The 14451-nt window shown below is 41.1% G+C and overlaps 1 protein-coding gene across 1 annotated transcript; it reads right to left on the bottom strand.

Moving 5' to 3' along the window:
* Window positions 1-1014: 1014 nt before the first annotated feature.
* On the bottom strand, window positions 1015-14063 carry rinl (Ras and Rab interactor-like; the record flags this gene model as incomplete). Its single annotated transcript, XM_083886841.1, has 11 exons — window positions 1015-1448; window positions 2273-2404; window positions 2511-2828; window positions 2945-3466; window positions 3564-3655; window positions 4800-4954; window positions 5926-6002; window positions 6108-6196; window positions 6415-6487; window positions 7188-7299; window positions 13884-14063. The coding sequence occupies 11 exons, from the start codon at window positions 14061-14063 to the stop codon at window positions 1015-1017; spliced, it is 2184 nt and encodes a 727-aa protein (XP_083742967.1).
* Between the last annotated feature and the right edge of the window lie 388 nt (window positions 14064-14451).

Below are 14451 nucleotides of genomic sequence, written 5' to 3'. Positions count from 1 at the left end.
TCATCATTAACTACGAGGGAACACTAATTGTGATTTTATATAGTATATACAGCTGGAGTTGTACCCACAGTCATTTGCTTTCATTTTTATTTATCTATTTAGCTTCTCATAAAGTCCCTTTCATGCAGTATGTTTGTGATGTTCCCAAAAATCAAACATGTTTATGTTATAAACCAGTTTCTCATTCTGGTTGTTTCCATCCCTCTGACAACCATGTTGATGAGGATGGTGCATTATTTTAAAGTTGAGGCAATTATAGAGCTCAGGATGTCACTTGATTTGTTTTAAACTGCCATGTTGGCAGCCTAATGAATAGGACTGGTGCTCGACCTGTCAGAGTTCATAAAACGACTCACCAATCACATAATACAAAATACAGCCCGATTCTCTTTTGGTTGCTGTTCGGGTTTGTGACAAAAAACAAAAAAACAAGAATTGACAGAAGAAAGTTCATTTGTAGTTTTAAATACATCCAGGGTGTTTTTACTCACTGTTTGTCTTTTCCTGCATCATTATTCCTCTCTCCTACAGCATACATTACAATTACAAAACTTTTAATTATCCAAATTAGATAATGACGTCATTTACCGACTTCTAGCGAATTTTAGGACATCCAATAGCTACTTTCCTTACTTGGCAACACATAATCTAGTCTGAGTCCATGATTTGTTAACCACAAAATCTGTTGGGATTTCCCATCGCTTGTCTTGTTCTGCTCGCTGTGAGAACGTTTCAGCAGCCATAGCAGTCATTCACCTCCACCTTCTTTCTGGATCTGTTGGGATCTGTTGGGAAAATGCTCTCCTGTTAGTCTGCAACTTTATTTGAACATTATCTGATTCATGTATTGTCCCGTATATACGTCTGTCGAGGTGAACAGCTTCAATTATTTTAAATATCTGAGTTGACTATGACAGCGCCAGTCTTAATACTGTTACTCGTCTAAAAGCTTTAATTGAACCGGATGTACACAAAAAACACTTTTTTTCTCAATTATGATCCACCTCGCTGTCTTCACATCGACTGTCTGTCTTCCTGTTGGCTTCCTGTTGACTCTTGCTGGTGACAGTCTGATGCGGCAGAAGAGGTCAGTGATTGGTCCTCATCTTCATGTTCCATATCCTCTTTGAGTTGCGGAAGAGTCTCTGCACTCCTTTCCCTCTGCTGCGCTGATTCATCTGCATTAACTAAATCATTTTCTTTTCCACTGTCCTCTTTACTCGTAGTCCCTGTGCAAGAGTCCTTTGATTCCATCTCCCGACACGTCTGCCTCCGAATCGTCCGCCGAAGTTTGCTGCGACGCGACTGGTTACAGTGCAGGGTGCGTCTGCGATGCCATTGATTGAGAGAGTCTTGGGCCTCCACACTGAGCTGACGAGCTGCCAATCGTGGGCGAAAACTGCTGATGTAGTAGAGAGAGGCGTATAGGGTTGTAAGGTAGTAGCCACCTGTTGATGTGAGGAGTGCAGAGAGGAAGACAGTAAGACCTCTAATTTTATTCAAACAGAAATATCTCTATGAATAGTAGAAACCTCTATGATGAGTAAGTTACATCTAATACAACAATAACAAAAACAAGCTTGTTGTCAAACCTCCATCCGTTTTGAAAGCAGTAATACTGGAAGTGACATCAACTACTATTGATCTGTTTTGGGCAGCCCTGAAGCCATGAAGAAGGAAATTGGGCTTAGATAAATGCTGCCCACTGCATGCTTTGTGTGTGTTCACTACTGGCAGATGTGGAAAAAGTACTAAAATATTGTACTCAAGTAAAAGTACCAATACTTTGATGAAATATTACTCAAGTAGAAGTAAAAGTAGTCATCTGAAAATGTACTCAAGCCAGTGCTGGTGCTAATCACATCATCATTCGTCTGGTTCTGGTGTATATTTTCCCTCTGTAGGTCTTCATTGTGCTGAATTTTATTTTTACTCAGTAATGGATAGGATTTATAAAGTAACTAAGTACAATACTTGAGTCAATACGTACTCAAGTAAAATACAAAATCCTGATTTTAAATCTTACTTAAAAAATACAAAATACACAAAAAAAGTATTCAATACATTAACTTGAGTAAATGTATTTCGTCAATTTCCACCTCTGACTACTGGTGTGTGGACAAGATGGGTTAAATGCAGAGGTCAAATTGACTATCACAAAGGATTCTACTAATTTTAATTCTAAGTTGAAATGCAGCGTTGTGGTGAAAATGTGGACAAAGTGTGTGCGTGTGTGTGTGTGAGCATAACAAAGTCACATAGTCTGCTTTACCTTCTCCCTGTAGCTGTGTGGGGTCCAGCAGTTCCATCATATAATCCGTGTCCATCTGCAATGTGACCACATCACTACGCAGCAGCACCCATGTGAGGCAGGGCAGGAAATCATCAGCTCCAAATACTGTACCTGCAGGAGAGAGTGTACTGTGAACATACAGACAACAGACAACAAACAATCCGTCTGCACGCATCCAAAGACACGAGAGAAGATAACCATAAACAGGGTGGCTTACCTGAGTTTGCATTAGCACTCATGCCGTGATAGATGCTCTTGCAGACCTTGAGCAGAATCTGAACCTTCTTGTTTGGGGAGTAGGCCTCATGCATTGCAGTCCACCTCTGCTGAATCCGCTGCAGGCTGACAGAGTCAGGAACTCTAACTCCCTGTGACCCTCCCAGCTCCTCCACCCCATTCTTTTCCAGCACAGGCAGTTTGCTCCGGAGATGTTCTAAGGTGCCATCATCAGTGCGGAATGTATGAATGCAGGAGTACAAGTGGGTGGAGACGGGCCTTAGAGCCACTTTGTGGATGGAGAACTCCACCAATGAATCTACACAAGGGTCAAAACGTTGGAGGTGGAAAAGTTAAAAGAGCAAAGCATTCACCACTGATCCACTGAGTTGCTAAATAAATACAGGCTGAAATGTAGAATGTCAGCTCACTCACCTATCTCCTGGTCACTTAGATCTGTCATACTGTCCAATAATGCTTGGATCTCTGAATAGTCCAACAACGTATCCCTCAGTGATGTGAGTGAAGACCTCACTTCCTGTAAGAACTCTGACACTGTGACCCCTGTGGGATCAGCTCCTCTTTTCTGAGTCATCTCTACAAATCCTTTCACAGCCTCTGCGAAAGGGCCGCCTTTCCGCTCGCTCAGCTCTGTCACGCGATTGGTGAGTCTTTTCTTCGGACTTACCAACCCGCCCAGTGCCTGTCCAACTGCCGAGAGCCGATGCATGACTTTGTCAGCTAGACGGTGTGCTGAGGGGAGGTGGATTGTGGGGCTTGGCATCGGGGACTCCTGCTCTTCCTCTGTGCTGCTGACTGACAGTGAATCAAGCTCTAGAGACGGTAACAGTAGCGTAGAGTAGGGCCTGGGTGGAGGAAGCCAGACTCCATCTTCGATCCAGGACACCCTGTGAGGAGACTGAAGCACGGGGCTGCCATGGTGCTGCAGGTCAGGAGCTGCAGGATTGAAATGATCAGGTGTGGAGGGTGCAGATGAAGACAGACTTCCTGTACTGACTCTGTGTTGGATGCTAGAGGCAGAAGACCGGCTCACTCTCCTGAGGATGACTCCTGCTGGGGAAGCTGGTGTCGTGGGTGTTGATGGTGGCTGATGTGGTGAATCCGCTGAATTTGCTCTGGTTAGACCTGGATACAGACAGGTTATGAACACCACATTGGCAAAAGCACCTAATGTATTATAGAGGATGAGAAACAGGAGACTGGCCCTGGCCCCTTTACCTTGGCCTTAAGGTTATAGCTCAGGTTTCTTTTAGCTAGCTGACAGCAGAGACACAGGGAAAAACTAAATTTAGAATTAGAATTAGTTATTTTAGCGCACACACTAATAAGTTATAGTGAATTTGACCTCTACATTCAACCCGTGCTTACATTTACACACTGGTAGTAAATGGTAAATGGTTTGTATTTATATAGCATCACACATCGGCATGTAGACTAGCGGAGCCTTCGAGTTGAAAGACGACTCGCTCTAACTCTGAGCTACCGTTGCCCCTTGTGAACACACACAAGCCAGGTGCAGGAGCAGTGGGCATCTCTTATCTGCATCCATGGCACAATGGGGATACGGTGCCGTGCTCAGCGGCACGCCAGCTCTTGATCCATCCTGGAACAGGAATGCTCTGGTTACAAGCCCAATTCCTTTCCCCTTGGCCATGGACTGCCCAAGAAAAGTTTAACCACTTAAGAAAAGGCTCACCTTACAAAGACTACACCTGCAGAAGTCCTGATTAAAAACTAAAATCTGTCTCACTTTGTTAACCAAACTCAATGCACCAAAGTACATAGAGAAAATTGGCTTGCATTGACTCAGGACCTGCTTGTGTAGACTCCTGCCTCACTTAGTAAGTTTGAGTCATTGAGTGAAATCTGAACAAATAATTTCAAACAGTGAATTCACATTTTAATTTATTAGTGGAAGCAACAAATTAGAAAAAAAAAATCCTGTGTGCAAAATCACACATTTTCTCTATAGAATTTGGTACCTGAGAGTAGGAGGCCATACTATATAGTAAAGTACTGCAATCAAACCTAAAATAATCACCTATTATTTTAAGTCTTTGTGCTAAGCAAAGATTTCTACATATTTGCAAATATGGGAGTGGTATCAAACAGATTAGTTACAATACAGCATGGTCAAACATCACTCCAGTGAAAGTAAGGACATTTGAAAAGTAGCCTGTCAAAATGAAAGCTGTACTCACCAGAACTGTCCTCTTTGGCATAAGAGGATTCGTGTTCCAGTGACACAGACCGCAACCCTGCCCCTGACCATGGACGAGTGGTGCTGAGACGACGGTGCTGTCTGTAACTTGATGACTGTGTGGTGCACTGTGTAGTTCTCTCCCTGCGGGTCAGCCAATCATCTCCATGCTCATGTATGTAAAGGGGATTGATGATACACAAGGCCCCATTGGAGGAAGTTAACTAAGGGAAATGCAAACACAGTGAGGACATACTGTTAGATGGCTTGAGATGCAGAGTGTAATTTAGTCATTACTAACCTCTGCTTTATATCTTTAAATATGTGTGTTTGTATGTATGTATGCAAACAGTCACACTTGAAAAAACCTGAAAATCACTTTTATGTGTGAGTAATGCAGGGTTTCCCCCAGTGCATTATAAGCCTGACAGGCTTTACCCTCTAATTGACCTATTTTAATGTCTGCAACATTAAAAGCGTACGTGTTGTTATGTTATAAAAAGTCGGGCTTGGGTCTGAAAATTCTGAAAACCTTGCGGGCCCAGATTCTAGGCCCGTGCTGGGCACCATTACAGAGAGAAAGAAAACATGTCAACGAACGCGCTTGTTGTACCTTTCTAGGAGTGATGGCTATCTAGTAATGACACAGCTGCTCAGTGGCCGCCATGATGGATATATACAAAATCTGCTAGCTGTTCCTTCTCTGTGGTTATTGTGTTAAGCCTGCCCCTAGTGCACCAGCAATTTATGATTGGTTCCCATTTTAGGAGATTCTGAATTTGGCCAAAGTAGGGTCCTTGCCAGATGTGTCTGCAGAGTGAAATCAAATCTCTGACAGACTCGGTAGGGTTTACCAAGCTGAATATTTGTTGATCTAGGTGCAAATCTTCACAATTAAGTGTAAAGTCATTGAAATTATACCAATCGTGATTGGCATAAATTGGCACATCTTCTGCCTCTCTACTGCGTTACATTTTTGCCATTGGCTTTCTTTGTCCACATTTATTTCACTGGTAAACACCTTTGTCACCCTCTTGTCCAATCAGCATTGGACACTCTACCTCCTTCAGCACTCAGCCCACTTATTGGCATTTTTCAAAATCAGGCATTGGGTAGAGTTTGCCTCAAAAGCAAGGGTGTAGTTACTCTGTAACCATTGTATAAAGGTGGTGAACGTGTAAGTGAACACACACACCTGTATAGAGCACATGCTTGGCACCCTGTGGGGCAATTCATCTGCCTCCTGATCCGGTGTTGAGCTGAGCCACATTCCTGCATTAGAGAATTTAATGAATTAAAAGTCGCCCCTCTGTAAAAAATATGAAGTGAGGAGTATTTTAACAGACAGATAGATTCAGATTCACTGCAAAGACTTACTGGGTTCAAGTGGACAGAGATGATCTTTGTTCTTGTCGGTTACACTGTGGATCCACTGAGGAATTGACAGACACATGGCCAACACATCCCTGTCAGAGAAGAGAAATTAAACATGTTCATGTGGTTTGTCAAAGCTGAAGTTGTAGTTTTCAGCTGAATTCAAAACCACATTTTTATGGATATTCAAATAAGACCTCATTTGACATGGTGAGCCTCCTGATTCACCCTAAAACCTATGCAGTAGTAGCTGAAGAAGCTGAAGTGTTTAACACAATAAATGAAAAGAAGACAGTTGACAGGTCCTTACCTTGTCAGAGAGTAGAAGAGCACCAGCTGAGTCAAGTCAGAGAAAGAAAGACGAGACTCAGACAGCTGGAAAACTAACAAAGACAAAGAGTGGGTGTTTTAGACGTCTTCTTCTGAATTCTGAAAAAACCTCTGATGAAAGATTACAGGAAACAAATAAACAAACTCATACCAGGAAGAATGAAATGGGGACTTCTAAAGTTCACCAAAGTGTGACAGTGCTATCAGTTAATATCACAATAGCTTCACTAGTCTATTTTTAAGAATGTTGTATTTGCATACCCTGTGTTTTCTAATGATAAGCAGGGCCAATGCAGGTTTGAAGAGGTAGTGTATGTGTCCCCAATTTGCATTTTTTTTAGACACACTATATGCATGTGAAGAGCAGCATGAGTGGCATATGGGAGGGGACATATTAAGTAGTAAAGGGTGTGAACAGTTTAAGGAACCTGAAATGGCAGTTTGGAAGAGGTGTGTAAGAAAATAACCTGGAATTTGTTCTCGAGGATACACTCACGAACGCACAAAATGTGCTACGATGAGGTTACTGCTATAAACTAAGTGTTTTTAGCTTTGGTCTGTCATGTTTAGCAGAAGCAATGAGTCATGAAGCAGCTACTGAAAGTAACATATGGGGAACTTCGATCTCTTTCGCTCTCTCTATCACACACACATGCACACACACATGCACGCACGCACACACACACACACACACACACACACACACACATAAAAATATTAAATAACACACGTAATGATAGAGTTTGTCCATACCTGTGCCTTTGGTTTGGATGTGATACTCTAGGACGGTTTCATTGTCTCCTCCAGCGGACACACACAGTAGGCTGGGCTGAGACGTTCGACAATCACGCACAACTAGGAAACTCTGGAGACAGACGCACACGCACATGCACACAATGACTCATTTCAGGAGAGTAGGTGAACTACAACAGGAGCTTGTTGAGGGAGCAGACAGATTTTCTCTTACTGAAATGTTCACAGTGACGGGCTACATGGTGACAAGGTGGAAAGAGGAGAAACAGTGAGAAAAGAAAAAGAAAATGTTCAATTCCAAAATTACTTTATGGGGAATTTACTGATGTTGAATGTTATTGTTTTAACTTAAACTATTTATTGATGGTTTCCTCTGTAAATTAATGTAAATGTAAATGAATCCTAGCAATTATAATAAAAAAAACAACATTTGTTATAAATCTATATCTATAATCATGAACCAGGAAGCTCCAGCAAGCCAAAGAGAGATATGCAAATCAAAAGAACAGAAATATGAGACTATAGGGTCCCCCACATCCATTTTGCCTGGGACCACAAAGTCTCTTGAAACAATAGTTGAAAACAATTAAACATGACTGAGTGGACGGGAATTGAGCTTATAACCAGATGGTTGTTCGTTTGAATCCCCACCAGGCCAAGGGCTGGGGGAACCCTTGAGCAAGGTACCCAATCCACATAGCTAACTGGACACTCTAAAAGCAGAGGTGGCCCGCCAGCCACATACAGTAGTCCCAACTGATTTAATATGGCTCACTACTCATGGTTTACAATCATGTTATAACATAAGGAAGAGGAGGACATTATAAGACTCCTGGTGTTGGTCCCAAGCCCAGATCTAGAAGCTGATCTGGCTTTAAACTCTGTGTGAGCATTTCTGTAACATGTTTGAATTAGTTTGATATGATAGCAGGTTGTGGAAGTGGGAAACTGAATCATAAACATATTCCACAAGTTCAGTTCTGTTAAGTGATGATGCGTTATTTGCTGACTCTGCATTTTTGTTTTCAGAGCTGTTTCTTACCCAAATACACTAAAAATGAAACGGATGCACTATTTTTTAAATGTAAACACATACTTACTTGAATATACAGTAGTTATTTGCCATTAGCACGGATGATGGATCAATTTTTTAAAGACAGGAAACAATTCATTACCTCAAATACACAGAAACTACTTCATAAACCCTATAAACAATTATAAACTTTTTTATTGGTATTTAACAGGTGCAGGAATAATAATCATTTTTAAAATCAGATTTAGGCGACCAATCACTGATAAAGGCAGAGAATGCTCACATTCAAGATTCAATATGCATATTTCATAGGGGAGAAATTAAGCTCTCCTGGGGTTCACTTTAAAAAAGCACATTAAATACTTAGAGACTGTACAGTCACTAAACACACCAGAGGAGGAGGTGGAAGGAGGATCATCCACCTTAGATGTTTACAATGTTCGTTCTCCATATGCTCATTTGATTATGTTCTCTGTTCATCAAAAATCTTTGAGATTTGAGTTTTTAACCATAACAAGAACACAAAAGAAAAATGATAACAACATAATTGAAATCCTTATTATTATTATTATTATTATTATTATTTTTTAAATATGGATATAAGGAGATATGGAGAGTATGGGGCTGGATATATACAAAAGAAGATAATCTGTATATAGAGACACTATATCTGGGTGATGACCCCTTTCAATTACTCCTGCACACTGACGGAGTGAAATAGCTAGTACTTCAATAACCTCCCTGCTTGGTTCGTCTGCCAACCCTAACCATAACCCTAATAAATAAAACATTGACAGATGTTAGTGAAGTAATGTTGACCTTGCATGAATCCTGTTCCACTGGAGGAAGCGTCTTCTCAACATGCACAGCAAAAGATTTTGTAAGAATTTTATAGTCGACACAAAGTAGTGAAATGGGATGATATGAGATGATCCTTCTCGTTTTTCAGTTATCAAAAGATTGAAGCTTGTTACAAGTAAATTACAAGTCTACAGGTAAATAGCCTGTAGACAGTGCTTCCTTATAGCAATACATCAGGTGATAGACTTAAGAGCCTTAACTGCACAATATAGGTGAACTCCGTTACACTACTAGAACCAAAGATGACACTAAAACTTGCATTGTATTTTATAAAAATATCTACTAAATGAAAATAATATAACATTGTCTGATAATATACTTGTCTAATATGGTTTACTATTACATCTTTACTATTATGATTTATTCTGTACAGCACTTGGGTCCACTCTGGTTTGTTTTAAAGTGCTTAACAAATAAAGGTGGATTGTATTAGATAAGAATTACTAATAAAATGAGAGATACATAAACATAAAACGTATTTAACAACTTTATCAACAATCTCTGCTCATGCGTATATAAATGACATTGTAGTTCTATAAACATGTCTTCACTGACTGAACTGTCCTGTCTAAACTTTTTTTTTCTAAAGTTTTTTTAACGGAAAAATAATCAACTCATGAAAAAGGTGCACAAACTCATAATTAAAGTTATCTCAGATAAATAGCGGTCAACAACAAAAACGGTGAACCAGCTCACCCCCTCTCTCTCTCACACACACAAAAGGACATGAACAGGTGTACAAATTACAATGATATCCGCCCTGGTGCACGCTACGCCCCTACTCAATATGACCACATAAAATAAACAATATCCTAATCAAAACAAACAACACCAAAGAATACATCCAATATCTTTTAACCTTCTTATAAATAGAAAACAAAACTAAAAATAGATTCCTGGCTCATGCACAGTTGTTGAATATCTGCTCCTGGTCTCTTTCTTCAGTCTCTACTTCATCTCCCTCTTGTCCTTTCTCTCCCCCCTTTCTGTCCCACACCTCTCCTCTCTCCCATTTTTCCTTTCACCCCAACCGGTCGAGGCAGATGGCTGCACATCTTTGTCTGGTTCTGTCAGAGAATTCTTCTTCTGTTAAAAGGGAGTTTTTTCTCTCCACTGATGCCTATTGTTTGCTCACTGTGTGAATTGTTGGGTTTCTCTGCTCTCCGTACAGTGCCTTGAGATAATGTATTTTATGACTTGGTGCTATGCAAATTAAATTGAATGGAATTATATCATAATAACTAAATATATTAGTATATAATATATAACCATAAAAACAACATGGTAAATACAAACATGTATTTGTTTTATGTCTTAAATTGTTTTCATAGGGTAATGAAACACACTCATGACATGCATTGATAGGCTGACATTGATTTGCGTCTAGGCCCTTTTTATTTATTTATTTTTTGCTTGCTTTAAAGTTACTTTAGTTATTAGGATTTATTTACTTTTGTAAATTCTTTTACATTTTTGGTCCTATACCTTTTTTTTTGCCTTGTCTAATATATACAGACTACAGGTCTGATCATTTTGCCTGTGTTTGGAAACTGACAGAACCGCAACAAAGCTGTTAGTTGAGACATAAATACTTTGGTAAAACAATGCACATGCAATCACAATCACAGTGAACTAACTGCACCACAGCTGAAGGAAGATGTGCTGTCAAACGCCATTGCACAATACCACACACACACACACACACACACACACACACACACACACACACAGGAAGTGGCTTTCTATTTTATAAATAGAGACATGTTCATTGCTATTCACCCATCCTTGAACACAGTCACACAGTATGACAGCTAAATAACATAAACCTTACATGAATAAATATTTAGGAACATATTCACTATGCCACACTCAGTCATTCATGGAAGCACTCAAGAATTGAACAAAGTGTATACATGAACTATATGTGTGTGTCACTCCCCCAGGAAGCCATCACATGTATTCTCTGATTATTTTTTTTTCTACTCACACCGTCTCTGTGTAGCAGCAGTCAAATCCATTGTTTACGGTAATTTCCCTGAAGTGCACGTGTTGGTGTCCAGTGCTGCTTCTACACTCATCCTCTGTTTTGTTCTGCCATCACATCACATTAAGCAGAAAGAAGGAACTGCATTCCTGTCACACATATGTCGCATGTCAGTGTCAACACTCTACTTCATTGACAGAGTGAAATGTTTGCAGGTTTGAGCCTAGAAGCAAAAAATATTTTGTTTGTTCGTGTGAAACCTTAGACCCCTTGTACCCCTTCAGTTCTGATGTCGGTCCCCAATGTCCAACTGGGTCAGAGTGACCATCGTCAGCGACCCAGAGAAAGCTTTTGCCCTGGAGCAAGAACTTGCCACGCTTCTTTCCAAGGGTGTAATAGAGCCAGTAGATCCCCCTGCTGCACCCCAGGGATTCAACTCAACTTAGTTCCTGGTGACAAAAAAGACTGTCAGGTTCCACCCAGTTCTGGATTTGAGGCATTGCAACAGCTTACTCAAAGTGATGCCATTCCACATGCAGACCACAGCAGATGTCTGGTGGGAAGGGTTCACGTCCATCGACTTGAAGGAGGCCTACTTTCATGTCCCCATTGCCCCTCACCACCTCACAATTTTTATGTTTCGTCTTCCAAGGTCACCACTACCAGTTCAGGGTGCTTACTTTCAGCCTCTCCCTTTCCCCACATGTGTTCACCAGGTGCATGGGAGTCCAACACAATCACAATGAGGGCTTGTCTGTCCCCTTGGTGCATGGATGTCATTCTCAACCTCCTTTTCCTTTTCAGAGGCAGATCACGGCAGTGTGTGCACTGTCTTTGCCTTCTGAGAAAAATGATAGCTGTTTCAACTGTTGTTCCTCTGGGCCTACTGTCCATGTGACCTCTTCAGCAGTTGCTGAACAGCTTTCAATTGAACCCCAAGTGGCACAGACAAAGGAAGCTCAAGGTGTCTCAGCGGTGTCTTCAGGCCCTGGTCCTGTGGAGAGGAAGGGCCTTTTATCATGGAGGGCGTCCACATGGGCTCACACGCATGTGCACTCGTGCTTCAGTGAAAAAAAAATCTGTAGTGCGAGTGAAGTGACCGCGGTCGCGTGGTCACGTCCGTGACAAAAAATTCTGTGCAAAAATTACGAACATAAGAAAATACCGTGCATTACTTTTCGTAGTCTTCAGTACAAATCTTTGATGACAATAGGCTGTGTAGCTACATGCTGTACACAAAGCTCTGCAGTACTTCCTACCCCATTTAGAGGGGTTCGATCAGACAAAACCTCAACTGTGTATCATAACAACCATCAAGGAGGCACCAATTCGACTACTGTAGGTCTCCCACAATCTACTGACCTGGGAAGCCCCGTGCTTGACCAGCCTAAGGGTAAAGTATCTACCACGGAGGAAGAATCAGGCTGAGGATGTGGTTCCCACTGCTGTGCAGACTCTGCTGCAGGTCCCAATGGCCCAGTTATGCCCAGTCAGGGCCCTTGGAGGCATATATCAGTGGCACAGCACCCACCTGAACGTTCATGCACGTTCATGTACTTTCAAAGCAGCGCCTGTCTTATTGGATCGTTGACACCATTGCCCATGCATATGAGGCCAATAGTGAACGTCTACCATCAGGAGTCACTGGCCACTCTACCAGGGGCAACTCCACATCCTATGTGCTGCAGCCTCATGCGCATCACCAAGCACCTTCTATAGATTTTACAGCGTCAAAATTGCCACCAACCACATCCACTGGCTGCCAATTGGTAGAGCTAATCCCAGCTGACCGAGGGCAAAAGGCGGGGTTCGTCCTGGACAGGTCACCAGTCCATCAGATTTACAAGATAATGGGAACAAACATGGAAGCCCTCTGCCAAACCAGTATGTTACCTGGTAACCCTCTTACTGTGAAGCTTCAGTGCTGGCTACTTAACTACCATGTGGCCCCATGAATGTATGAACATTAAAATTTGACTTGTGTATCACTCTGAAGCTGGTCCTCGCTTGCAAATGGTATTCTCTAGGTTGAAATATACATGCTACTAAGTGCTACATACAGTACTCAACCTTTAACAGTCACAAGTGAAAATATGAGATAAGGCAACAATCATACAAAGTATGTAAAGTCATAAAGTCAGCTTCTTCCTATGTTGACATGGCCCTGACCTAAATTACACAGTTGGAACAGTTTTTTAAAATTTTTCACGAAGTTTGTTTGTTTTTACATAAGTTTGATGGATATGAAGGTTACTAGGAACAAGACAGAATACCTGTGTTGTATGCTGATATTCTGTTAAGTTCTCATATCAGTACCTTAATGTAAGCTCATGCAAAACTTGCAGCATACTGGCATGGAGATGTAAGAACGAAATAAGAAGTGAAAGTGCAGGGTCAGACTGAATTTAGACGACATGCAAGGAAATGAGATGAGAAATTCGAAAATAGAATGAATGATTATGAGAAAAAGTGACAATGTAATTTCCCCCCCCCAAAAAAAGAGTTAAACTCTGACTCAATATGATAAAAAAAACAAAAAAAAAAACATAGGACCTGTATGATGTATGACAAATATGACAAATCATAAATGTTCATGGTATGAAAGACAAAACAAAAATAAGAAAAACAAAATCCAAAATATGAGACTTCATTGCATTATTGTAAAGAATGTGTGCCATCAAATGGCCTAAAGAGTGAGAACATTAATAATTTGGCAATCCATATTTATATTTGACTCATTACTACATTTTTTTGAAGTTTAAAGATAATTTAAACGACTTTGCTTGTGTAAAACCATAACACAAAGGGCAGAGCTCACCCCTGCAGGAGTTCCACAGAGGGCATTGTGGGCCTCCTCTCTATTCCACGGTGTCGCGGGGCACCAGGCCCTCTGACAGCCTCTCAGCTGCTCCAGCAGCGACAGCCTCCTCCTGCTGTGCCTCCACGGGATGGCTGTGGTCCCATTAACTGGACTGTGAACTGCCCTGGACACAGACATGTGGACGTGACTATGACCCACATGGATATGAACAATACATCAGTGCAAAAGTGAAATAAAAAACGACTTAAAGAAAGGTTTGGACTTTCATTTTCAATCATCAAACAAAATCTGAACTTGACTTTTAGACATTTGAAATGTGTTTTCCCTTTGAAAACATTTCTAGATTATTACATGTGTGGGTGATACTTACATGTGTTAGGGCTGGTTCAGATAGTTCATGTGCTCTCTCTCTCTTTCTACATTATTAACACATTTCTCCACATGTTGCAATCTTCTGATGAGCTCTTCCTTTCTTCACAGCACTAAACGTTGCTCAAGAGGTCAGAATAGAAAAATAGGAAGCTCGATGCTCCTTAGATGCACACATTCTAGTCCGAGTTTTGTA

This window comes from Microchirus variegatus (assembly GCF_963457635.1).
Source record: "Microchirus variegatus genome assembly, chromosome: 3".
In the NCBI taxonomy this organism is placed as follows: Eukaryota; Metazoa; Chordata; class Actinopteri; order Pleuronectiformes; family Soleidae; genus Microchirus; species Microchirus variegatus.
The sequence above is the reverse complement of the archived record's forward strand: the minus strand, read 5'-3'. Positions and strand labels throughout refer to the sequence as shown.